We start from the raw sequence: 25525 nt of genomic DNA, 5'->3' as shown, positions 1-25525 counted from the left end.
AACATTGCATTTTTCCATATATTTGGTGTAACTTTCAGGGCCTTTACTTCCATCATGATATGTTTTCCTAGCCTACCTCCATGCATGTTTCTGACTCCTCGAGTTCTTGTTTTATTGTTTTTCAGCATCCCTGTTACTGATTATTGCCTTTGAGCAATGTCATTTGAGACAGTTACTCCTTTCTGCCTCATACAACACATCGGAGGGGGATGTCTATACTATACACACTGGTGTAAGAGCAGCTCATGTAGGAACTCTGAGAATTGCTTTAAAATGGTTGCTCAGGCAGCACAGGGAGTGCATGGCAGCACAGGGGAGCTTGGTGGTGGGTGAGGTACTGCACTGTCAGCTGGCCACGCTGCTCCAGCTGGGTGACACTGTTTGCAGAAATTTGTTAAGATGGACAGAGAACTAATCTGCCTCTTTTTTCGATAGTATAGAGTTGTAGAAGAGCTTCACTGAAAGACGTCATCCACAGAATTATCTTCTTCATACCCAGTTTTCTTATGAATTCTTGATGTTTTTTCTTTCAAGGCAGCTCTGCGTATAAGTTAGGTGTTGATATCTAACTTTATTTTACATATGCATGATCCAAGGAAAATTCATTTACATGTTAAAGAAACTTTTCTCACTGGGGCAGTGTTCTCTGTTTTCTGAAGTGTCAGCCAGCAGCCCATCTCATTTCTGTCAGGTAAGCAGCGGAATTTGTCCATAATTTCTCAGAAATCCCAGTCTCCCCTGGATATCTGTCTCTGCATGCACCCCATTTTGTCACACTCCCAGGAATTCATTCTCACTTGGACAAAGCTGTGGCTGTTGGAGCCATATTGTAAGAAAAACGCAACCCTGCAAGGGCTGTGAGCTAATGACTAAATCCTGCAGATGCAAGTGTGCTCATTCAAGGGAAGCCCCTGCAACTCCAAACCTAGGAATGTCTTTAAGAGTTAGACCCAGGTCATTGAAATTCACAGCAATGGCCATGGCTTTACTCTTTTCATCAGGTGTTAAATGTTTGCGGGCTGTGGCTCTGAATAGATAGGGGATAAAGACATGTGGGCATGTTCTTTCTCTACACCCGTCTTATTTTCTTTCCTGCTGTAGTCCTTGCTTCTTTGCCTTGTTTTTGTTTCAGTCTTTCTGATTACTCCCTTTTCACTGCATATTCTAGTATATACCTTAGCCTAGTTTCTATCATCACTTTTAAATCTTGCCTATATTACCATTCAGGTTTCTTGTCCCACTTTGAAGTTTATTTTTAATGAGAGATAATTAACATTAATATTAATGTGATATTAGTGTGATACAATATTTCATGTGCTGTTATTGTGTTACAGATAGCTTGTATCTTTTTTCATTGGTTTTAAGCATTCATTTTAGATGCTTGATCCTGCAAACTGTAAAATTTACTCATTTAAGTAATCACATTGGTTTCAAAAGAACTGTTTGAGTAAGCTTTAGTCTTTGTGCAAAGGTTTCCATGATTTTAACTTCTTCTATGCATCTGTTTTCCAATCTTCTTGTGTCACTAAGCCTTGTCTCTAACTTCTCCCAACTTCAATGCCTTTTGTGGTGTGGTTTTTTTGTTTGTTTTGTTTTAAATCCATCCACCCACTCCCCCCCCCCATTTCTTACTGCATCTTCCGTCATCGTCACCATCCTGGTTCTGTGTGAAATTGGTTTGCTCCTTCTAAAGAAGCCTGTTGGTAGTTTCTGGTAATAACTAGTTGGTAGTTTCTGGTAATTGTTTAAGCAAATAAAGGCAGATTGACAGCAGTTTGTTTGGGATGAAAGACAATTGTAGTCTAAAGTGAGACCTGCAAGGCATGACATATGGTTTAGGATGTTAATCTGCAGATGGCCTATGCTATGCAGTGGAAACAAGGCCTCTCCTTCCGTTAAAATCAATGGCATAACTTCCATTTACTTAAATGGAAGAAGCAGCAAATCCACAATGTGTATTTTGTATAATTACAAACATCAGAGTAGAGTGACTCAGACATTCAAACTTCTGTTTTAACCTTTTGAGGAAGGTACGTGTTTTCCAGTGCAGTGTGTAGGTGAGTTAGTATGATAAGATTATTGGTGGCTCTGCTGGGAGAGTGTGGAGGTGAACAGCGAGGTTTCAAGCTGTGCTCCTCCTTTTCCAAAGTCCCCACATGCCTTCTTGCTCCACTCAGTCATTCCTTTTTTCCTCTTTTTCCCTCTTATAAGTTTCTCTTTTATAAGAGGAAGAGGGAGGCAGGCTTTTATCCAAAGCAGGTAAACAGAGCAAAGTCTGCAAAACTCTTAAGGCTGCTCATGGTGAAGAACACTAACTTTGACAGATGGTTCAGGTATTGTAGTCTTCTGGTTTTTAGGACCTGAAAGTGGAATATCTGTAAGATAGGAAGCAATTGGTTAGGGATAAGTGTTGGTGAGAAGCTGTGTTGGAGCTGTGCCTATGTTGCTTCAGTTACATCTGTCAGCTCCAGAATAATTCTTAGGACTTTTTATAACCCTGTGCCCACAAACTGAATTACACAACAGGAGACTTGACTGAAATCAATAATGAGATAAGAAATCTTTCAGGCAATCTGAGCTTCATCAGTCCATGTGGGGAGAATTGACCAATCTTTGTTCTGCTTTTCCCACAGAACGCTGAAGGTTATGCATTTGCAATATTGAATCTTATATTCTGTCTCCCCCTAAATCAAATCCATATTTAGTTCAAAATGCCAGTGTATCTTTAATTGGAGAGCAATAACCTTTCCATAACCTTTGTTGGGATTTATGAATGAATTTCTGTCTTAAGGCAATACTTTATTTAGCTATTGTACATGGTGATAGCACTGGGCTGGGTCCACTGCTAACACTAGTGGCTGGGACAGCTGGAGTAAATCTTAATAGCATCAGTAGGAAAGGCTGATCAAAGTTTCAGGTCACTTGCAGCCTTGTGCTTCCTTCCTGTGTATCAGGAATTTCTTATTCTCTGCCTTCTTTCTTTTTTGTTTGCAATGTTTTTCTTTATGGTCAAAGAGGAACTGTAGCCTCCCAAGAGGTAAAGAAAAAATGAGGAAACTCTTTAGTGACTAGCATGAGCAGATGACTGTTTCGATAATGAGGTTCATTAAATATGGTGCAAATAGTGGTGCAAATGCCTTCGTCAGTCAAGTGGCCCTTTAGAAGACTTTGGAGCCAGGATATTTCCTTTCATCATCAGGGCTTTGTTGAGGTGCACTGTTGATTAGGAACACGAATGTCAGGCTGTCAGTGTGCTGAGTTGGGAAAGCGTGTCTGAACAGACTCCCAGCAGGAAAATCACTGAGCTACGCTTAACAGGTGAAATAAGGTGGGAACTGAGAGAGAAAACCACTGTTAATAGAAGGCAGCTGACTGGGGAAGAATAGTGGCAAAAATCCTCATTATTATTATTTGTTTCTGATAGATGTCATCTTTTCTTACTGCATAGTAAGTGTCTTCTGAGGAAAGACAGTGCACAGTAAACTGAAAGTTCACTTTTTGCACCTTCACTGAGACACTGCACCAGTCACTCTTGCAGACACTCAGGATGCTCTAAGAAAGCCTTTTTGCAAGTTGCTTTTCTCCATTATACATTTAGCAGGTAGAGTGACTGTCCTTGCAGACAGTTAGTGAGTACTATGGATGCTGCTGCACTCTGGCTACTCACTAAACTTACACGTGAGGATGGGTCCTGAACAATACAAGGTAGTAGGACTTACGGGTCTTTTAAGGTCAAGTCCAGTAAATAAAAAAAAAACCCTCTTGTTGTATGGTGTTGTGATTTTCACTGCATGTCAAAAAAGAATGACCCATTAGCTGTAATTATTTCTTAAAAGAAAAACCAGGTGGCTCAATTTTTCTAATACAGCATCATCAAAATGCACACCTCAGTACTGAGTCAAGATGGTGTGCCTGGTCTCAGTGCAATTGCTCCTGGATGTGTTACAGTATATTTAAAGATTGTAAGGCTTACCTACCCATGGCTGGCAGGGCAAAGACTTCCAGTCTAATACTGACCTGTGTTGTCGCATTGACGGGTTACTATGTCATTTGGAAGTATTGGCTAATGGCTAAAAGCATTTCTGTTCCATGTAATGCAGTTAGAACCAAAATTTGTCCTTGCAGTTGAGTTAGAAATAGGAGTTATTGCAGACCAGACCACAGTCAAGGGTTGCTTATACTAAGATCCTTTTATGGGATCTTTAATACAAATGTCTCACTCTGCTTGCTGCTTCTGATTTCTTTGGTTGTGTTGGCCCCTATGTGCACTTCTGGCCTTGTCATTTATTAGATTTCTAAATAACAAAGCCTCAAGTGCAGACAGCAGTTTGAACCATTGGGCCATGTGTGTGGCAAGATAATGGTTGTGGTGCATGTGAAGTGGAGGTGACTCTATAGTCTTTGTACAAGACTTCTTGTACCCAGAACAAGATGGCTGAAAAATCCTTCTTGTTAAATCACCCTCCACCACCCGTGACAAGCATGGCAGCTGAGGTGCTTTGCAATGGCTTCCTACATCTGCCCAGCATGTGTTCCTGATGACACCCAGCCAGGCGGAAGCACATGTAGAGAATGTAAAAGGCCTGGCTACCCTAGTGCTCGCTGTGGCAGGTATGCTGCGCTGTGACGTGACGTCACCGTGGTGCTGAGAGTTGTGGCAGTACCGGTAAGGTGGGCTGCTCCAAAGGATGACGGCTTATACAGCAACTTGGTTTTGGAGCAACATAATGGTATTGGCTTTGTGCATGTTTAATGGAAAAACTTCTTCAAATGGCTCCTAGCCCTTATATTAGTAATTTTAAAATAAAAGTTTTCCTTTTAAGAAAGGATGTTACTGGTTCTTTTGAATGCACCTATTTGCAGAAATGGTTTTGATTCTCATCCGCTTCCCCCTGCCCTTTTTTGTTGTGTGGTTTATTTCTTTGGGGTGTTTTTGTTTGTTTGTGCTGAGACCTTTTTTTCCTTCGCAATTTGATTGATCCTCCTTCTTTCAATTCCGCATTGGCTGGCTGCATATGGAACCCCGCTTGGCTTTAGCTGAGACAAAATCGACTGCACACAATTTCCCTCTGACAGCTTGTACAAGAGCAAACATTTCCGAAGAGCTGAAAGTCTAGAAATTCAATCAGCGGAAAACCTACTGTGTGGAACAGCTTTGCTAGTGCTACAGCTCCCTGCTGGGTAGAAAAGCAATCCAGTTACAATAAATCCTTAAGAGTGGAGTCATTTGGGTAAAAGGAAAAACAAAAGCTGGTTTATACAAACTGATTGAAGTCAGACGTTTTGACTTCCCATTGAAAAAGGAGTCAAGGCCCAGGCTTACTTGGTAATTTAAAGGGGAGATTGGCTCCTTTCATCTTTCTCTAGGGCAGGGTTCTTAATATTTTGCTTGTGGAAGAAATATAAAGAGTTTTCAACTTAAGTTAAAATATCTACTTTGATATCGATATTGATGCTATAGCTGACTATAAAATGAGCTGGTCCTGAATGCTCCGGCAAGAGGTGAAGGCACAATTCTGTTTCCAGCCTCTCTGATTTTGTTCCACTGCAGTTACAGAAATGTGAAACTAGGGTAAAACTGGGATCAAAATCAAGGCTTGCATGTCTTGCCAGGACAGCTTGGGCAACAGTTCGTGCTGTGTTGCTGGTGTGTCATGAGCTTATGAAGCTGTTGATGCAATCTGGGCTGCCCGACAGACTCTTCTGACTGAAGTTGAGAGTTGTGCCTAGCAAGAGAGGAGAGGTCTATTCTGTTTGTGTTAATTTCATTTCATTCTTTAAATACAAGCAATTAAAAATTAGCAGCATTAAAAAACATTTGACGTTAAAATAACAATATTAACTGAGGTGCCAGTAATGACTGTGGTAAAATATTTCTCCTAGTTTATATTTCAAAATTTAAATGGAGGTAGCTTGGGGTAATAAAGCCTCCTTGTCATTTTCCTTTATTTTAATAATTATTTGCACTACTCCTCTTTGTGCGCCTTTCATACTGGAGCATATTAAATGGACCAACAGGCTTGAATTGAAAAATTAAGGCAACAATCTTTTTAAAGTCAAGTGAGCAAAGTAAACTGACTGGAAATGCTGAGGTTTCCTTCCTTCTTTAATGCCTTTCAGGTGTTTGTGTGAGACTAGGTGAAACTTTTCTGGGCAAATGTGAATTTTAAGATGCTGCTGTCCCTTTAGTAGCTGCATGGGGTCAGTCAAGCCTGCTGCTCTGCATATAATCTGCATTTGGCTGTCATCCCTCCTCCCTCCCCTCCCAAACGTGTCTGATCCTCATGGAAAATATTAAAGATTGTATAAACATTGTAAAGGATTTCTACTGGCCTTTCTGTTTAAATAAGATGTTATAAATCATAGCAAATGAGTACAAAACCTTGCCACAAAGATGGAGTTAAGTTGGTTTTAAAAAGAAAGTAAGGCAGGATGGTAACCTGATAAGACTCTTAAAACTCCAGTTTGTGTCACTTGCTAGTCACAACCACACAAGGAAGACTTTGTGGACCTGTGATGAAACTCAAGTACCCTAAGTTTCTCTCCAGCTTTCTCCCACCCTCTATGGGAAGAGAAAGTGGCTGTTGATCCCAAGTGATGCCACTTTTGTCAGTGTTTTGTGCTAGTCATGAAGTCGTGTTTTCTATGCCACTTGTTTAAAGGGGGGCTGTGCCCTTCCAAGGGGCACACTGAGGACTTCCTAGCCCTAGTGATGTGCTCAGAACATGGAAATGGTGCTCTTACAGCTTTTGACAACATCCGATATCCTTGGTTTGGTTGGCTTCTCACAGTGCTGGTAGTTTTGGCCTCTCCCGTTTTGTGTGAAGTCTGATGTCCAGGCCAGCTTTTGTCAGATACATGCACTGTATCTGAAATCATACATAACATCATGCCTAGAGATGGATCCCTGGCATTCGGGGTTGATCCTGGAGTACCTGAGCACTTGTGAAACCTGGACCGAAAGATCCAGTTTGGTTCCCCAAGACCTGTGCACTCACCTTTCTCTGGGCTTGGTCACCGCAAGAAGTGAACAAGTGAGCTGCTCCAGATAGCAATGCTTGGTGGGGTCTTCTCTACTGCAAGAGCCCACAGGTAGCAAGAAATAAATCTCCGTGTACCTTTTGGAGTGCATCCTCCTGGGCCAGGGGAGGGTTTGTGGGTCTTCATAGCACTGGGAGGCACAGGCAGTGGCCTCTGCTAGAGTGTATTGCAGAAGAGTAATATATAACAGTAATACTTGGTAACAGAAATAGTGGAACAAGGGAAAAAAGGCATCGAAAGAGGTCCTACAACTATTAGCTCCCATAGTGCTTCCGAAACCCAGGCATGGGTTTGTCACTGCAAGGTAAATTCCTTTGTTTCAGGTAAAGGAACTGCATATATTCTGTGAGACTGGATTAGGTTTTTCTATCAGTGTTTCTTGAGAGGAAACTTAATGCTTGGCAAAATTAATCTTTTTTTTTTTTTTTTTTTCCTTAAAGTTTCTGTTCTCCTTGCAATGTAACAAACAAACATACGCACTCCCAAGATGCATACACACAATCAGAAAACCAAACGTTTTCCCTGAAATGGTGAAAACCAGTCATAAAAGCCCTTCCAAGGTCTTTGGATGTCTCTGGGCATCATTCTGCCCAGTTCAGGAGACAAAATCATACCAACGACCTGATGTTCAGAGTTTTGCATGTCCAGATTGTCAGAGTTGCGTCAAAATGAGGATCTGCTCCATCACGGCAGACCGAAGTAGGTTTTTTCCCCCCTCTCCTATCTGTAGCACCGTACCTGTGTGTATCAGCAGAAGTCCTGGTTGAGGAAGATACACGCGTCTGAAAGATTTCTGTCTAGACTTTTAGTGTTCAGGGGGATACAGTTGAAAATACATTGATGGTATCTTTGACAGTTAAAAAAAAAAAGTTCAGGAAATATTTAAAGAATTTTAATGGCTTTTAATTTGTCTGCTTGAGATTGGACAGGAATTACGAGTTTCCAAGGGCAATCAATACTTCTGGGCCTCTACTGCTGAGACCATTTGAAGGAGATATACACTTGAAAGGTTTTGTGCTCTGGCTTGTCTATGGGTTGGGTTTTTTCTTTTACAAATTCTAGAAAAAGTAATTTAGCCTATTGAATGTAACTTTTCAATGTATAGAAACAGCTGAGGGAGTCCAGCAAGGTTACTAAAACGCTGGATGTACCAGTTCCTCCGTAGTTTATGTTCTGAATATAGAAAGCAGAAACATGGTTTAAAGTCAGGAGTATTGCTATAGGTGCAGATTTCTAAGTCTTTATTCAGGCAAAGCATCACCAGCTTTAGGAGGAACCTCAGATTGTAGTCCTATTATTTTTTTAATGTGAAGCCTCAGTCGTGGTGCTGCTGCTGTTGTGCTTCATCTTATGCTGGGAAAACTTCAGCTTTTGCTGGCAATAGCCACTTTAAGTAATAGTTGCTAAGTTTTTGTTCTTTTTTTTTTTTTTCTTCCTTTTTCCTTTCTTTCTTCTAATTATCATTTGCTATTTTTTCATCCCAAAGGACAAATTATTTTGCTGTTACAAAATAGTCCCAATAGGGCTCAGCTGAAAGTAAAACCAGACCATCACCTTTATTTTATATTGTATATTTTGGGATTCTTTTTGTATTCCTTGCTCTGTTCTGGTACATGTGAGACAGAAGGCCCGTTTAATTGGCCCACATTGGACTATGCTATTTGACAGTTGTAAAAAACATGGGCAAAACACGCAGTGTCCTCCGAAGGCGGTTCCTGTGCTGCACCCCGGTAGCTCAGAACCTGCGGTTTGATGGAGACTGGAGTGTTGCTGCAATGCAGCCACCACAGACGCGTGGCAGAAGGGGTTCTGGTAGGGCTTCACAGTCTTTCCGCACACTAAATAGTCCTCTTAGTCTGGATGTGTTGGGGTGTTTTGAGGAAACTTAGAACCCAGATTTTATAGGTGTGCTGTTTGGAGAGTTTGGTAAGCTTTTGGATTTACGGAATAGAATTTTAAATCTTCTGATTCCATGCTTTTAGCCATAAGGACTCAGTACTGTTTTCTACTTCTGTGTTGTTCCCTGTCTCTTTTCCTGACTCTCTTCATCTCAGCCCTGCTCTGCCGCTGTAGAAATCTCCAAGTCCACAGACTAGATTTGAGTTACCTGAGCAGCTCTACTGTCTGCTCTCCTGCTGAAGTTTCCTGCCACCCTGAAATGTGGTGGATGACCTCAGTAATACGGTATTTTACTTACAAAGCCACAAGGCTTCAGGACGCCTTCCTTGTTATTCCCTAGAGGAAACGATCCATCCGCAAACAGTGAGGCAGGAGAGATAATAAGGAATCATTTAATGAGGAGCCACATTTTATCCTGAACAAATCTGATAGAAGATTTTAGTTCTGGTTTTCCTAAGCTGTTTACCAGTCTGTTTGGGGGACAATTATTCTGGAAAGAAGGTGTGCATGGGAGCAGCAGAAGCTGAAGTGGGGAGACTACTGAGCTGCTACAAGGGAAATTTTTACACAGATGAAAGTGGATGCAAAGTGTGGTGCTTGGAAATGAGCAGCAGTGAAAAACTAATAATTCCGCATATTGTGCTACGGTATTACGGTTTGTATTTGAACCATTGTGAAAAAGAGACCATGCGTTGTTGCCGCTGCAGAAATAGGGCTGACTTCTCCCCCCGCCTCTTCCATCTAAACCCCTGAAAAAAACCCAAGCGGGAGAACACACCTGTTTGTCTAAAACCATTAAAACTCTTTACATTTTAATTGTTAGATGAGAGATGCCTACAATTGTGTAGTGGGATAGATTCCCTCTGTCCCCCCCGCAATATTTTCTTTCTCCTTGTTACTTGTTTTGTGCGAAATCTGCAGTTCACTGGTAGGAACTTTATACAGACTTTTATACAATAACTGCAGTGGTGGATTCTTAGGAGTTTGTGTATGAGGGGGAGAAGGAATTTACCGTTGTTGTTACATTTTCATTTGTTTTGATTTGATATCCATCCCGATGGAGGGCAGAGCACCACCGAGAGAGGTGCTGCCAGGTGTGGCTTCCTACTGCTTTCTAATTCTGTGATCACAGAATACCCGATTCTGCAGTCCTTGCACAGACAAGTCTCCCACTGATTTCAATGGGAAATTTGCCTGCATCAGGGATAAAAGAGCGGGCCCCAAGTTGTGTACAATGATGCAATCTGATCCTCCTGCTGTGGAAATTGATGTAATCGCATTCTCGCCCTCCCCCCGTTTCTCAACCCTTCTCCCTACCAACCCCTGGTGACTCCTGGGGGGCTTCTCACCAAAGGCAAAGGAGGATGCAGCTGTGTGCTGAGCAGCAGGGGAGGGGAGGAGACCTGCTAGAAAAATTTATGAAGGGTTGCATCCTAAATGTAACCCTAGAAAACGGCTAAGAACACGGACCTGCCTGCCCTGAAAAATGCAATCACCTGCTTTTGCTAAATGAGCAAATGTTTCTTCTTTGTAATCGTGGCATTCCTGACATGTCCTCCTGCATATGTTGTAGGGCTGAATTGAAGTGCTTCGTGAACGGAGCGATCTCATCGCTGCCTGCATTCATTCTGCGCAGAGGGACAGGGTTAGCTTTTTTTAGGGCTCTCCGTATTGTTATTGTTGACAGTCTCCGCTTTTCAGCGGTGCTTTTGTGCCCTGGCACAGCGCAGGTTGCTTGGGAATATCGAACCTCGAGAATGCTGGGCTTTGTTGCTGGGCGAGCCGGGTGACCTCTCTGATGCTTCCCTCTGCTTTGCCATTTATATGGGGTTTGGTTTTATTTTTTTCCTTTGGGAATTCTAGGCTCAGCTGAATTTGTTCTGTGTTTTGCGGAAGAAAGAGCTTGTTAAAGAATTCCCTGATGACTTTGAAGTGAACTATTTATTTTCTCTCAAGGGTTATTCAGTGTAGCCGTTTGCCCCCTCTCCTCTGTTTTTTCACCCCAGTGTTTCCTGAGCTACAAGCATTCTTGGAATATATTAGTTGTAATGAGTTATGTGGGCATCAAAAGTTTTCTTTGAAACTATATGGCATCAACATCTGTTAGCTCTTAGAGAACAGAGACGCAGACAAAGGGGCTGGTGGGGGGATGGAGGAAAAAGATATTAAATTCTGGAGTATGAAGTCTCCGTCTCAAAGACTCGGGGGGAGGGGAAGGGGAAATCTGCTGAACTGCGCGGCTTTGATGTGGTCCTCTGGCCCTCCGGTTCCTTTTATGGGAAAGTGCGTGGCCGCCCAAGCGCTGCCTCCCAGCAGCCTGCCCCGCTGCAGCGAGAACCCCGCCACGGCCCGTGCTGCCGCAGTAACGTTTTCAAGGAAAATGCCCTGTGGTCGGTTTTCAGCTATTGAGATGGGGAATCGAAATTCCTAATAATAGAGGTAACTCTTAAGTAAAAAAAAAAAAAAAAAAAGTTTAGAAGTGAACTTTTTATTTGCTTGTAATCCTCCTGACCCTGTGGGTCAACGTGCAACTGTTCATCTAAATCAGGTTTTTAAATGGTGTGTGTCTGTGGTTTTTTATTGCCTGTAATTAAAAAACACGTGTCTGTTTCTATGTACACAGCATCAATCAGCATTCAGGCATGATCACTGATGCTGTACTGCTCACAGGAATGTGTGGGGACGGGGTCTGCTTTTTCTTTTATCTTTTTCTGCAGAGCCTCACAGTGTTTGTCCTGCATGCCAGGGAGCAGAGGAGAGTAAAAGAAATCTCTATGCCTGTCTTTTCCTCTTGTTGGCTCCGTTTTTAGCCATAATGCTGGTGGCATTGTGCTTCGCTGTGACTTCCTGGCCCATTAAAACCCTGACCAGTTATAAAATGATTAGTTGACATACCTGGGCTTTGGGGACAAAGAGGTGGTTTAAAAAGGAATGTGAACCATCTGTTTTGCCAGCACCTCCTGTTGACAGATTTATGGATCAACATTAGCATATGTGTCCAGGGTCACACACCTGTGCTTCCTAACAAGGTAATATTATTTACCAGGGTATGTTTTCGTCCTGAGGCGCGTCCTTCAGAGCTCTCTGCAAAGGTGGGCATCAAGAATTCCGTTTTACACTTGAAAAATGAAGGCACAGAGAGATTTAAGTGACTTACCCTACACCACACAGTGAGTCTGTGGTGGAGCAGTTATTGAAACCAGGTTTCCTCCAGCTGCATAAATATACGTCATCCATTAGCAGGAAAAGACTTAGAGCTATAAACATAATAGAGGAGCATTGATTATCATTCTAGGGGAGCTTTAAGCCCTTGTGCTGTGTGAAGACCTGAGCCATGTAGGAAGACACAGGCCTTTATCACAAGAAAGGTTCAGAATGCAGTATGTTAAAGCTGTAATGATCACTGAAGTCGGTGGAAAGAGTACCCTTGATTTCAGTGACCACATCTTAAATGAGCAAGTTATTCTGTAGTCAAGCTCTGTAGCCATTTTCTGCATGCTTGTTTCCCAGTGTATGCCTGGGTAAAATCACCTCAGTGCACTTAAGTCTGTTTGTTAAAGGGTTTCTTGGTAACCAAATCTATCGTGAAAGGAAGTTGAACAGAAAACTAGATTTATTATGTAGCTATGCCCATCTGTCTGCTGTGGTGAAGAAGCCCAAAATAAGCAATTTTGAGTAGTTATTGAGCTTCTCCAGGCTGGAAGGTAGATGGAGCTTTGTCCTCTTTCATTCATGTTCTTAGACTTGTTCATCAGTATAATCTATGTTGAAGATAAGATCTTGAGGGACATGGGACAATTGATTTTGCAATCAGCAAAGAGATTAGAGGGTAGCTAGAAGAACAAAGTAAGGTAAATAGCTGAATCTGTAGAGTGAGTTCATTTATCCTTCTGAAGTAGCTTCAAAGTGAATTTAAATATAGCAAAAAGTGGTCATTTCTTGTTTCGGTCCTATTTAATCTCAAAGACTGATGATCTTTTTTTAGTTGGAAATGGTTGGACCCTTCAGTTGGAAAGTAACTGCTGAATCCATATGTCTCATTCATAAAGTTGCTTTCAATTATATCATCTCTTATCTGGCAGAAGTCCTTGAAAAACTCTCTCTCACCCTATCACCTTAAAAAGTAGAAGCCATAATAGTTCCAGAATTCCAATACTAGCGTTAATGGAAGATGTCACTTTGCAACACCTAGCAAGAGTTTCTAAAGATCCATGAAATCCAGGGTGAAAACATCATAGAAACAGTAATGTTCTGTCTTGAAACTGGAATGCCTTCAATAAAACTGTCCCCTAAATGGATCTTCTGACTATCTACAGGTCTTAATGTACATTGGATAATTTTATCTGTTAACGCTTTTTTGCTAGCTACATGTAATATTAAGCAAGTCCATAGTATTTTAAGCTATTATTGCTGTTTTTTTTTTCTATAGGTTTTGTTTGTTTGTTTATTTTTAATACAGGATATCAGTAGATACATATTTACGAGCGTGCTTATTTCCACAGCACATAGGAAACTTATGATTCAAGTTAAATGAGCAGGTTGGTAGCTTTTGTTGAATGCACGTTGCAGTGACTGACCACTAAAAGAGGATGCTCATTTACCCACTGCAGCAGAGACGAAAAAGCTACCTGCAAAGAGCATGTTTCAGTATTGCCACTACTCGATTTCCACAGGCTGGAGAAAAGAAATATATCAGAAGAATGAAGAAAGGATTTATGTTTTATCAGAAAGCCTGGTCCAGGTGTTGAATTGGGACAAAAGAGACTCAGCTGCATGTTGTAAGCAACCTGGAGCAAAAAGTACCACGTTTCCTCTCTCTACTTATTCAGATGTTCATCATGAAGGCTTTTGTGTATTGTGTCCATCTGCTTTGCACTTTCACTTCCTCAACAGCCTCATGTTCTTGTTCCTATGGATGGGATAAAAGCATATCATACAACTGCTCCTTGTACCCATTTGAGGGTTTGTAACAGGGATATAAAGATATTGGGCATATTTTTTGCCTCATAAGTCTCTAATAGTCCACTATCCTTTGTGACTGCAGATTAAGGGTGCTTTGGTGTGGTGGGTTTTTTTTTGGTTTTTTTTTGGTTTTTTTTTTTTCCCTTCCCTGTCGTTATCTTCACAGTATTTTACCAACAGCTGGAATTGCTCTACAGTCACCTTATGTGAGATGAGACTGCAGGGGCTCCAATCCTGTCAAATTGGTGGATATAGGTGCAGTGATTTCAAACACTATTACCATGTTGTTATGGCTGGGAGTTACTGCTCCTAGAGCAGTGGCAGCCAAACTGAATGCATTTGTATGCTTCACCATCATAGTTTTGATCTGGTGTATTAGTGTGAACTTTGTGCTAAGGTACCAAAGGATGAATTTCAATATCTGTTGTGATACACCCGTTGTGTTCCGCTGCCTCTGTTAGGAAGACCGTAACTTGGGACATAGAGGCCATCATGGCAGATGAAGACAGTAAAATCCTAAACTGCAGCAGCTAAACCCATCCAAGATCATCTATCAGAGATCTTAGAGAAGTCTGTTTTCTTAACAACTCTACCTGCTGTGATTATATTATGAAGAAATTTTATCTGAGAGAAGCTTCCATGCATGGTGGAGGAAGAAAAACCCATCTGTAGTGGATCACAGAGCACCAGGTTCTTATTTCAGAGAAAGAAAATGTTATAGAAGTTGAGCTTGCTGCTTCTGCTTAACAAACTGCATTATTGCAGTTGCAATGTATATTTTAATGTTGGTCTAAAAGTTAAAGTCACCATGACTTCTTCTCCAAGTGTGAGCTGCTTTACACATTCTTTACAGAAAGTTTAATCCTGGTGAGTTGTCTTTATTATTAAATTATCCGGAATGGAAAACTCAAAAAGAAAAAGTAAAACCTCGTGGTTGCAGAAGGAAAGGTAAAATATGCTGTAGGAGAAACAACATTAGGCTTAAACCAAGGCATAAATGTGTATTGCTCTACAGGGTTTTTCTGTATGGTGTATGCTTTAATTCTTAATTGTATTTGCCTGGTTTCAATTTTCATTATATTGAGGCTTGGAATATATACTTTATCTGTGTAAGGCCCTAGGTATATAGATTACTTATGAACAGGGAAGGAAAGGAAGCTCTTGTCCTAAATAGGACACTTAATACAGAAGCGTATGACTTATTTGAAAAGGTTTATGAGGGGGACCTTCAAGCATTTTTGAAAGAGAGTATTAATATGAAGGCTTCACTTCCAAATGTGGAGAGAGCCAAATACATGCCCAAAATGCATTCTTATCTTTTGCCTGTAGGTAGTAATCACACAAAATTGTGTGCACAGACGTCCACTTTTATGTATATTTGACTGCATAGGTTTGTGTGCATGGAAGCTGCTAACCTAGCAAAATGTCATCTCCAAGTATGTCTGACTACAAGCAGTTTGTTTGTTTGTTTATATATTTATTTTATTTTCAAGTTTTAAGCCTGGCTGTAAAGCTGTATTTGTAAAGAATGATGATCACTTCAGATAACTGAATATCACCTGCATTATCCTAAAATAAATGATACCGTTTTTTGAGGTGTGAATAGGTTGCCCAGTAGTGAAGGCTAGGCTTGATTGATCATAGTTACACATGGCTATATTTCTAGTCCATGGGAAATTTCAGATACCCAAAGGGGAACTAGGTTCCTCCCATCAGCTGTTTTTCAAAAAAGTCTTTTACCTCTTTCTCTTCAAGCCTGGACAAGATTAAAAATAAAGTAAAACAATAATAATGATGGTTTGGGGGTTTGGATGGGTTTCCTGAAGCATCTTCAAGGCACTAGGTTTTCAAAATCTGCTAAGGACTCGCTATATGAAAATCAGACTTATTTTGGAAACTTGTTTCCTGCAAGTGAGACTGAAGCATCCAGAGTAGCTGCTCAGCGGTTGACAGAGCCCTCAGTCGTTTGGGTGAAAGACCAAAGGGCATCCTCATGTTTTTGAACCTCTGTTTCTTGGGATTGTTTTTTTGTCTACATCAAGAGTGGAAGTTTGTGCATAGGTGACACAGTATTCTTGTTGGTAGCTACTTTAAAACAGTTATAAAATCTACTCCACAAGATGTTAAGAGTTACCACATATCTTGTCCCTTGCAGTCCTGTTGTGAAACACGTTTCTTCAACTTTTCTCTTTCCAAAAGTACTGGAAGTTTATTGCATCAATATGAGAATAAAGAGAGAAAAAAAAAAATCGTGGTTCAGTCAGATGGTTAAAAATAGGGAGTAAAGTTTTCCTAGTTGACTATATGTCATTTTATATGTGTTTTACTTGGGAAAAGTGGTGGATACAGTACCTTGATAAGAACTTCACTAAACCAGGAAATGTGTGCATATTTTCTGCCAAAAATGTGGAAAATTGATTATCTTAAGGCTAAATCAAAGGATTTTAATGAGATGTTTGAAAGAGGAGGAGAGGAAAGCAACTTGTTTCTACTTGAGAAGAGCCACACCTTTTAGAAAAATGTTAATTAACACAATATTGACTGTGATGTAATACAGGGAGTAGTGGGGGTCCAAACTAAAAATGTGCTTGTCACCATGATAACCTACCTAAATCAAAGGTTACCCTTTGATATATCCAATACTTCTATGGATGTAGCTGTCTCTACTTACACCAAAAGCAAAAGTGTATTTAACACCATGTTAGTCCAAATGTGCGTTGCTAAAATACACACTCTGCTTGCATTCTGTAGCTTTGGCTCTTACGTGCTGGCTGCTGGGTGTCGTGGAGAGCGGCATGAAAAGGCAGAGCCAGGGCAGGTAGAAAGAGTCATACTGATGACCAAGATTAAAGGAATCAGTGGGCATAGGGGCTAGGAGGTGGGGCTGGGAGATGTGAACGCAAGTACAACTGTGTAGAGCTCGGAAGGTGAAGACAAGGAGCTTAACCTCAATGTTGAAGCAGAAAGGGAGCAAGCAAAGGCATTGGAGGAATAAAGCGATGTAGGCAGAACGATGGGTGAGGTTTTGGATGGCAGTATTTTCAGATAGCTGGTGAAAAGGAAGTCAATAGCTGGAAGCCCTAGAGTGAGTGCCTGGCCTTTAGTCTCCAGAGACTCGTATCAGTAAGAAAACTGCACAGGGTGGTTAGGGCTGAGGTTGGGGTTAAGAAAATAAAATTCCCAGTGACTTAAAATTCATTGGAGTCTGATTGCATGGCAAAGGTGGGAAGCGAGTGACGATTGCCTGACTTGTAACCAGCTGAATAGAAGCCCTGGGGTGTGGGAGCTTTTAAAGATTGTTTTTCTTCCTCATGTATGTATATACTCAGCAGCATTTCTGAGGGAGTTGCGCTAATTAACTCTTAAGCTGAGTGCAGCAGCATCTATCAGAATGGGATATATGGGACACAAGGTCCTTTCTACCCAGGCCAGGCAGCCAGCTGTTCGGAGTTTTGAAGCAGATGTTTGAGCCTGAAACTTAGTCATTCTGTGTGATTTGTACTGGTAGCTAACGGACGCCAACTTATATATCTGTGAAACTCCCGGTGAGGTAGAGACACTTACCCTAGATGGGTTCCTGTTTAGCAACCTATAGAAGTGGCATGCTGGAATAATCCTTCTACATAAATGTTTCTTTTCTTTATTCTGTCAAGTGCTTGCTGACCTCATTTATATAGTATTTCACAGGGTACATCTGGTTTTGGTTGTTTCATGACTCTGTGTTCCAGTTTGAAAACGCAGTGTTGTGATTTAAAACATCATGTCAGGACAGTGATATACAACTACCTATGACCTAAATGTTGTTGCTTTTGCTCTCTCAGGCACCGCTCCTGCCGCGGGCCGGGCTCCTGCAGCTGCGCGGGGCGCGGGGAGGCCCATGCTGCAGAGCCTGGCCGAACGGCAGAGCCGCTGCTGGTCTTCCCACCCCCTGGAGCCTGTGTTTCCTTTGTGCTCAAACACGCTTCTCTCTAGTGTCAAATATTCCTACCTGACTATAGCGTTTGCTTCCCACTAGAATTTCTTGAGCTGCAAGTTATGTTTTACATATTCACCCTTTTCTTTCGCTCTAGTCCATTTTCTGAATTTGGGTCGCTGGGGGTAGATGCACTATTTTATTCACGTGAAGGCAATTTGTGCAGGTTACTGGGAGAATGCTCCATTCTGCAGTACGAGCTGCAGTCAGAATGTTTTCTCTGATGCTTGCTCAGCTTTTGTACTTTTCTGTTGAGTGTGAGTTTACATCCACTGTCCAGAATCCTTTTCTCAAGCAAGTGCATTTTGGTATTTATCCAGGTTGTGACATCTGTCTCAGTGGTGCTAAAAATATTCAGGTAACTCTTGCAGGTTTTTTTGGCAGAAGAGTTAATGATAATAAGATGAATTATATAGTTTCTTCTTTTTCCCTTCATTTTTTTCCTGTAAAACCTTAGAGTTGCCCAGACCTTTTGCAGATACACATCTGTCTATCAAAGATAATACATGGCATAATCTTACACAGAGGAACACATTTGAATGGGAGCTGAGGAATTCTGCTTAAATGTGACACTAAAATGTTCAAACGATACTCTCATCAGTTTCAGGAAGGATTGTCAATTTATGTGCTATTTAACAGTTATATTATGGTTCAACATCATGAAAACATTTTTCTAGAATTTAGTAATTTATAATAATTTGGTTTAAGGTGGAAACACTGGAAATTTGCTTGCATTAAGTTACTACTTTAACTTAAATAACTAGGAGCTAGAGAAGGAGTGAAACTAGAGTAAATATAAAACATATTTACTTAAGACCCATGTAATGATTAAAAATGAGAAAACAAGGAAGCTAGCTTAATGAATATTAATGCTTCACTCTTGTGTTTTACATTTCTGTCTCCTACTCTTTTCCATTGAGCTACTTGATGGGGCGTTTTACATCAACAAATGTATGCTCATTTTTAAGTGACAGCTTTTGAAAAATCATGAAAATTAATGACTTGTGGGTTTTGTAGAGGATGAGATGAATGACATCATTTTAACAGGCAACATTTGATACCCAGATGCACTGCTTGCTTTGCTAAAATTTTAAGAGATGAAGGCTACCAGCTAGATAGTATTCTCCTCAGAGATACATCACAAGTAAGATCATACCTACTCATTGCATATTTGCTGATCAGGTTAAAAGAAAACATTTTTTTTCCAAGAGAGCAGGAGGGAGCAGGAATTCTGAGTTTAGTTAAAAAAACAAACAAAAAACCCAAAAAAACCCCAAACCCCAACCCAAAACAGTTATGAAATATTTAGCATTGTGGGAGAGAGCAGAGGTGCCATATATACCTATGTAGTCACTTCTATGTATCTCATTATCTACGAGAGCAGGCAGAGGTGTGCTCTCAGAGCTTCGTGGAAAATGGTGACATGGGGGAATTTGATCGAACAAAAGTATACTAACTTTTACAAGGCCCTGGAAAGACCATCGTCTTGCAGATATGTAAGTTACGCCAACATTTAATGGCTTCTTTTCGTTCACTGTCCATTTCTTCCATAATTTTTAAGGTAATGATTGATTTCTCAAAAAATTGACATGCTCAAAAAAGAGACCTTTTTTTTACTGGAACAAAAACTCAAGGAAACAAAATAGTTTTTGTGATTTGCTTCTTGGAAAGCTAAGTCCAGAATGACAGCTTTTATAGCAACATTGTGCTGTGCAGAATCCCAGCATTCCAGGCCAGGTTGCCAGCATTTCTCAGAGCCATTTGGCCCATGAGTTTTCACATTATTTCAGGGTATCTGCTCATGAACAGAACAATATTTTCAAGGTCTCTGGGCTAGCTATCTGGTCGTGTTTGCGAAATCTATTTTTTAAAATGCTGTCGCAGAAATTGATGCTGAAGAATTCTCAGGATATGCTTTTGTGGCTTAGTTACTTTCTGATAGCTAATCTAAAAGGATAACATTTGGGCATGTGGAAGGCAGAAAAGAGCCTCTGTCAGCTTTTTCAAGAAAAAAAGGTGAACTGTTTTTATCATGATAATAAAATTGCTTAACAATAAAGCTAATGAATACAGCCAGACATTAATTTTCACAGGTTATTCCCTTATTCTTATCTTGTGCAAAAACCTCTGTACTGTCAACTTCCAGTTCACAGGTTGATGCTGAGTATGCTGGCTCTGTGTTCCTGGTATGTTTTTGCAGGTGAAGTTAAAATGGCCATGAGTGCAGCATGCCAGCTTTTTAGGACCATATCCTACTTTAGCACCATAATTATTTATCAGTGGCAGAGTGTGTTTGTGGAGAATCTAGGGAGCCAGACTATAATGTAAGGTCAGTGATGTTACGGTGATGCTAGAGCCTTTGGAATGAATGGGAGAAGGCAAAACATGAGGATAACTCTCATTGCTTATGGTTTAGGTGGGGTGGAGGGGATGGAGTTGGAAGGGTCTGCTAATAAGAGAGTAAGAATGTTCTTCAGGGTCTTTGTAAGTGGGATTAGCTGCAAATCCTACTGATGCCCTTTATTACTACTTCAGCACCATTAGTGAAATGGTTTTTGGGTCTGAGATAAGATCATTTGCGTATCTATGGCATCTGCTTCTGTATGGCTCTAGACATACCGGGGCTGACAAAATTTCATTAATTTCTGGACTGAAGGATCAGGCAGCTCTTCAGAGTCTGGTATCTGCTTTTCTTGGGTGACCTCTGGCATATGAAATTTTTCTGTTTGTTGGTGGAACCAAGTGATAACATTCCTCTGTGGGTAGTAAAGGGCTTACTTCTCCTTTATCATTTCCATTTGGAGGGTTTTTTATCTTGCTTGATTGACAGAATGTTGAAATGCTAAATATTAATCTGCTCTGTAAAAGAATTTGAATATGAACACTTCTTTTTTCTTTCCTCTGTGCAATCTGTTCATCTCCATTAAATTTTTGTCCTGAAGTATGTCCAGAGCATTGTGAAATAGCACCAAATGCATTGGCTACCACTAATAAAGTGATTGACTCCTTTCCTGGAAAACAACTTCTGTGCTTTGGTTAGTGTTTTAAATCAAACCTGACGATAAAAAATATATATTCTTAACACCTCAACACTTTGTATATAGTATATTTCTGATTTTTTTTTTTTTTTTTAAACAGGATTTATCTGGGGAAGGCTACAGAGACACTATTGGTGATGAACACTTTCATCTAGAAGGTATTTAAAGAACAAAATTTCTTGGTTAATATTAAGGGATATTGGAGTAAGTCAGTGAACAAGTCAGCATGAGAATGCATGTATGAGAGTGTAGTGCTTGATATACTGATGTGTTGTTTGCCTGGCAAAACTGTTAAGATGGGAATAGGGTATTATTTCTGTATCTCCTACCTCTGTCCTCCTAGTATCAAAAAAAGTCACCCAGTTGTATCATAGGGACCAGGTGTTTTAATTCAAGGTCTCACAATTTTTTTTCGAGGTACTTCTCTTGCCATTGGTAACAGTAATGAAATATCACTGTCCCCAGCAGAGGTGGTAAATGCGATCACCGAAAATGTTAGCATTGGGTTTTGTGATACGTTGCACACCCTTCTGTGTTATGCAACCAGACTTACAAGCTCCTGTATTAATTTCTAATAAAGACCAGAGACACTTACTCAATACATTTCTCTTGAATATGAATGGAATTGTTATTGCCTCAGATAACTTCTCCTTTCCAAGGCTCACCTCATCTCTTCCGACGTGATCAGGCCTCTCCTTGCAGTGGAGGTGGAATCATTGTTATGGTGGAAAGGGGCTTTGGGGACCTTGAGTGTGGACACTGTATTCTGTGTGCCAGAGAACACATCGGAGGTACCTTGAACTTCAGTTGGGCAAGTGGGGGTTGATGAACGGAAGAGATATTAATTTGAAGACATTGTTGCTCAGTCTTTTAAAAAAAAAACAAGGAAATGAGACTTCAGAAACTCTCTGGGAAACTCTCTAGGACTAAACAAGTGGTTGCATGGGCTGTGTGCTAAATTTACATTATAGGCTACTGGAAATGATATGTCCAACTTATTACAGAGCAATGACCCGTGCCAAGCTTAACTTGAAAATTTCTGTCCTTTTATAATCCAGTCGTTTGTTTCTGGTAGTAGAGACTTCTGTCTAAACAGAACTTGAAAGTTGTCTGTGTTAAGAATATCAGTCTTCCAGTTCCTTACCTGTGAAATGTGTTAATGTACTGTGTTTCTTGGATCCCATGTTTCTATCATGTCTGTAGTTTACAAAGAATGCTCCCTCTTATGTGCCTGTAACATAGGAGCTCAATTTCAGCTGGTGCTTGTAGGCTACTGTTAAACACAAAAGCAAGGTATACTTGCCATGGTGCAGTCAGTGTTTGTTAAAAGTGTTTCAGTATTTAACTTCACTGCAAGTTTTCCTTTCTGCTCATAGTAGGACATAACTCTAATAAAAGGTGGCTTTTTAATTTTCAGAATTACAGGAGAATCTACTTAACACAGGATATTAAATGTCAGCGAGGTGAATAATTTCATTTTTCTGTGTCTCATTCTACCTTTCCTTGCCTCTAATTATTTCTTACTTTGTTGTGTAGAATTGTCTTGCATAGCAAACATAATATCCAATATATAGTATTTCCAAACTAGTCAGCAGCAGGATTGTTTTTATTAGAGTGTAAAACCTTTTAGGCTACTGTAATTTCAGTCTTTCAGCAGTTTTACATTATTACTTCTGATGCGTCTCATTTCTTATGAAGTAGCTGAGTAGTGGAGACAAAATTTAGATACCAGCAGGTGGTCCTTTCTTTGTGTGCTGCCACTGGGAAAGAGCTGTTCTGTGGCATCTTTCCAGTTGGGAGGCAGGTAACCGTTCCCACCCAGTGCTCAGGCAAATGTGTGTGGCTTGCCACGACTTGGTCCTCATCCCTTCAGCTCTCAGATCTCCAGGCTATGCTTTCCACGCTGGGGACAGTGTTAGCCACTTCCCTCTTGAATGGCATATTGAAAATCTTCTTATAATTAACAGAAGATACTAGAAGCATTGTGTTAAAGCAGGATGCTTTCACTGTTTTTGTATAACTTTGTACTTTTTACTAGCATAATATTTTTGGATGATTGTGAATAGTACTAGCATAAAATTATTATATTAGCATAAAGTGAAGCTGAAACATGATTTGAGACCTTTGTTAGGGCACACCTTGAATTCTGTGTGGCTTAGGTACAAGATGACCACTGTCGTAGCTCTTTTCTGCATAGAAATGTTTTGTGTGAAAATGTAATTAATCTTCTAGAAAGTATATTAATCTTTCTATCTACAATAGTTGTTCTGCCTTTATTTTGCTGCCTCACAATCTTTACATATGTACTCGTGTAACACATATATGTTGCATGGTTATACATTCATGTGTCATTAGATAACATCAACATCACAGATAACTAGTTTAAGAGACAGGGAGATGTAACGCACTGAAACATGGTTGGTTGGGCTAAGCTCACAAAGGGCATGAATAGCAAAACAAAGACTTGAACGCAGCTCTACCAAGTACCAGGCAAGTGTCTAATCAATGAACTATATTTTGTCCTCATAAATATGTGGTAGGGATGGAAAAAAATGAAAATGAAACATTTCTCAGATTTGCAAAAAAGGTGCCACTGTTCTTCTGGGTTAGGGGAAAGTTATAGCCTTCACACTCAGAGACTTTATTGGAGAATAAATCTGAGTTCTTTAGAAGACTCTCACTGAAAAGACAAAGTGGCAATAAGAGAAATAATTGAATTCCTTATTTTGTTTTACATAGCCAAGTTCATTACCTTTTTTTTTTTTTTTTTTCCTCCCTCTCATTTTTCCCCCCTCTTAGCTGTCTGAGCAGTACAGATAAAAAGAACTCTCTTTGCTGGATTTAACTTCTGTGTTGTTATGTAAAGCTTGATCAAATCCTTTCGTCTTAACAGACTTAACTGGCCAACAGCAAAAGGCTCGGGATTCTGGGATTAAGATTGTATTTGGTAAGAGGACTGGTGCATTACTGCTTTCTTTTGAACTGTAGAAAGAACAAAGTAAACATCAAAAGCATTAAGCCATGAGAGAGGATTGTTGACTCAGTGTTGCTGCATGACAAGAGGTTAGAACTCAATAGTGGCAACTCTGTTTACTGAGTGCTCTGCAGAAAGAAACAGTTTGACCAGTATTGTTTATTATATCCAGCACCTGCCTTTGATTTTGCTGCTGGGCAAGTCACTAAATTGAAATTTTTGGATTTTCTCTTACATGGTCAGTGATTTCCTTAGATAAGAGACACCAATGGAAACCTCAGTCTCTTATATTACTCTTACTCTGTTTCCCTTCTTCCTCTTTCATTAATAACTCAACAATTGGGCATGCTGGATATAGTTTCTATAGCGGATTCATTTGCAACTTTCATTCCAAGTTTAGCAGTGCTTTCCCACCGCATTTCAGAGACTTCCGCTTGCCAAGCTTAGAGTACTTGTGCAATCTGCTGTGGCTGTGTACGAACTTCTCGTGCTTGGAACTTTCTTGTCCAGCGGTTTCTGCACAGGAAGCATGTGCTTTATCACTCTTCATGTCTAGGATAAAAGAGCTTGCATTTTCTCTTCCTTGTCCCTAGACAGAATACTAGGTCACCAGAACCGAATGAATGGAGGTGGCTCTGGAAGAAGTCACAAAAACTAGCACGGACACTGGCAGGTATTTTTCATTTCATTTCAGTGGGGAAGCTAAAATGGCAGGTACGAATTGAATGTAGCACCAAACAGCAAGTCACTCTTCCATCATGGAGACGTGCAGGTGGCTCAGAAAGATACCTGCTGTTAGTGTGTTCAATAATGGCATCCAAGTTCTCTCTCTGCTCTTCAAGGCGTAAGTAAACTTTTTAATGACTCATTGAAGAGAATTGCTCTTGTTTTCCAGAACTTTTTTCACCTCCTTTCTCCAGACCTTTTGGGAAATTTTCACAGCTAAAGGCTGCAGACCAAGAGAGCTTTCTTATCTTGACCACTCCATGTCTTTATGAAGTGAACTGGGGTTTCTCCATCTTATCACTTGAAGATTTAGAAGCTTTTCCGAGCACCCTCTTTTCTCCCTGCTTGTGACATCTGAACCAGAAGCAGGAAAATCTCCCTCTGACACAGACTGATTGTGGAAAAGAGGCAATTTCTTACTTGTCTCAATACAAGCTCTTCAGAGCCCAGTAGGATATAGCTATCAGTCTACTTCAGCTGCCTTTTGGAGTTCAAGGTGAAGTCCTTAAGCGCAGAAGACACCTAGCCTGTCACTCCAATTAGTTATGTGATAATGTGATTTCTCATGTCACTGTTCTCCTGAAACGTATGACTTAAGTGTTTCTACTAACCAGAAACCTTGCATCTCTGTGCGATCAATCCAGTCCTGTAACTGTCAGAGTTGCTGCCTCTTATGCTGATCGCAATCTGTTCCCTGTTTCGTCCGCTGAGGGTGATGTCTTGATTATTATTCTCTCAACAGAAGACTGGAGAAGATCCAAGCCTTCCTGGTGCCTTATCTGAACATGATATCCAAAGTCCTGCTGAAAGTAGTGACAGAGCTTGACCTGAATCAACAAACGCATTTTTTTATATGTTTCCTAAACCAGATGTATCCAAAACTCTAGATGTAAGATGTTCCCTCGTCTGGTA

The 25525-nt window shown here is 40.5% G+C and overlaps 1 protein-coding gene across 1 annotated transcript in view; it reads left to right on the top strand.

Moving 5' to 3' along the window:
* Positions 1-25525, top strand: part of NKD1 (NKD inhibitor of WNT signaling pathway 1) — a gene marked incomplete at both ends in the record, with an annotated part of 109233 nt that overhangs the window by 49533 nt on the left and 34175 nt on the right. The window contains one exon of the mRNA XM_082319592.1: positions 21014-21071. Within this exon, the coding sequence (XP_082175718.1) occupies positions 21014-21071 (58 nt within the window). The remainder of the gene's footprint in view (positions 1-21013; positions 21072-25525) is intronic.

The sequence above is a fragment of the Platalea leucorodia genome, assembly GCF_965183815.1.
Source record: "Platalea leucorodia genome assembly, chromosome: 8".
Lineage (NCBI taxonomy): Eukaryota > Metazoa > Chordata > Aves > Pelecaniformes > Threskiornithidae > Platalea > Platalea leucorodia.
Note: the sequence above shows the minus strand (reverse complement) of the source record. Positions and strands in the feature narration are given on the sequence as shown.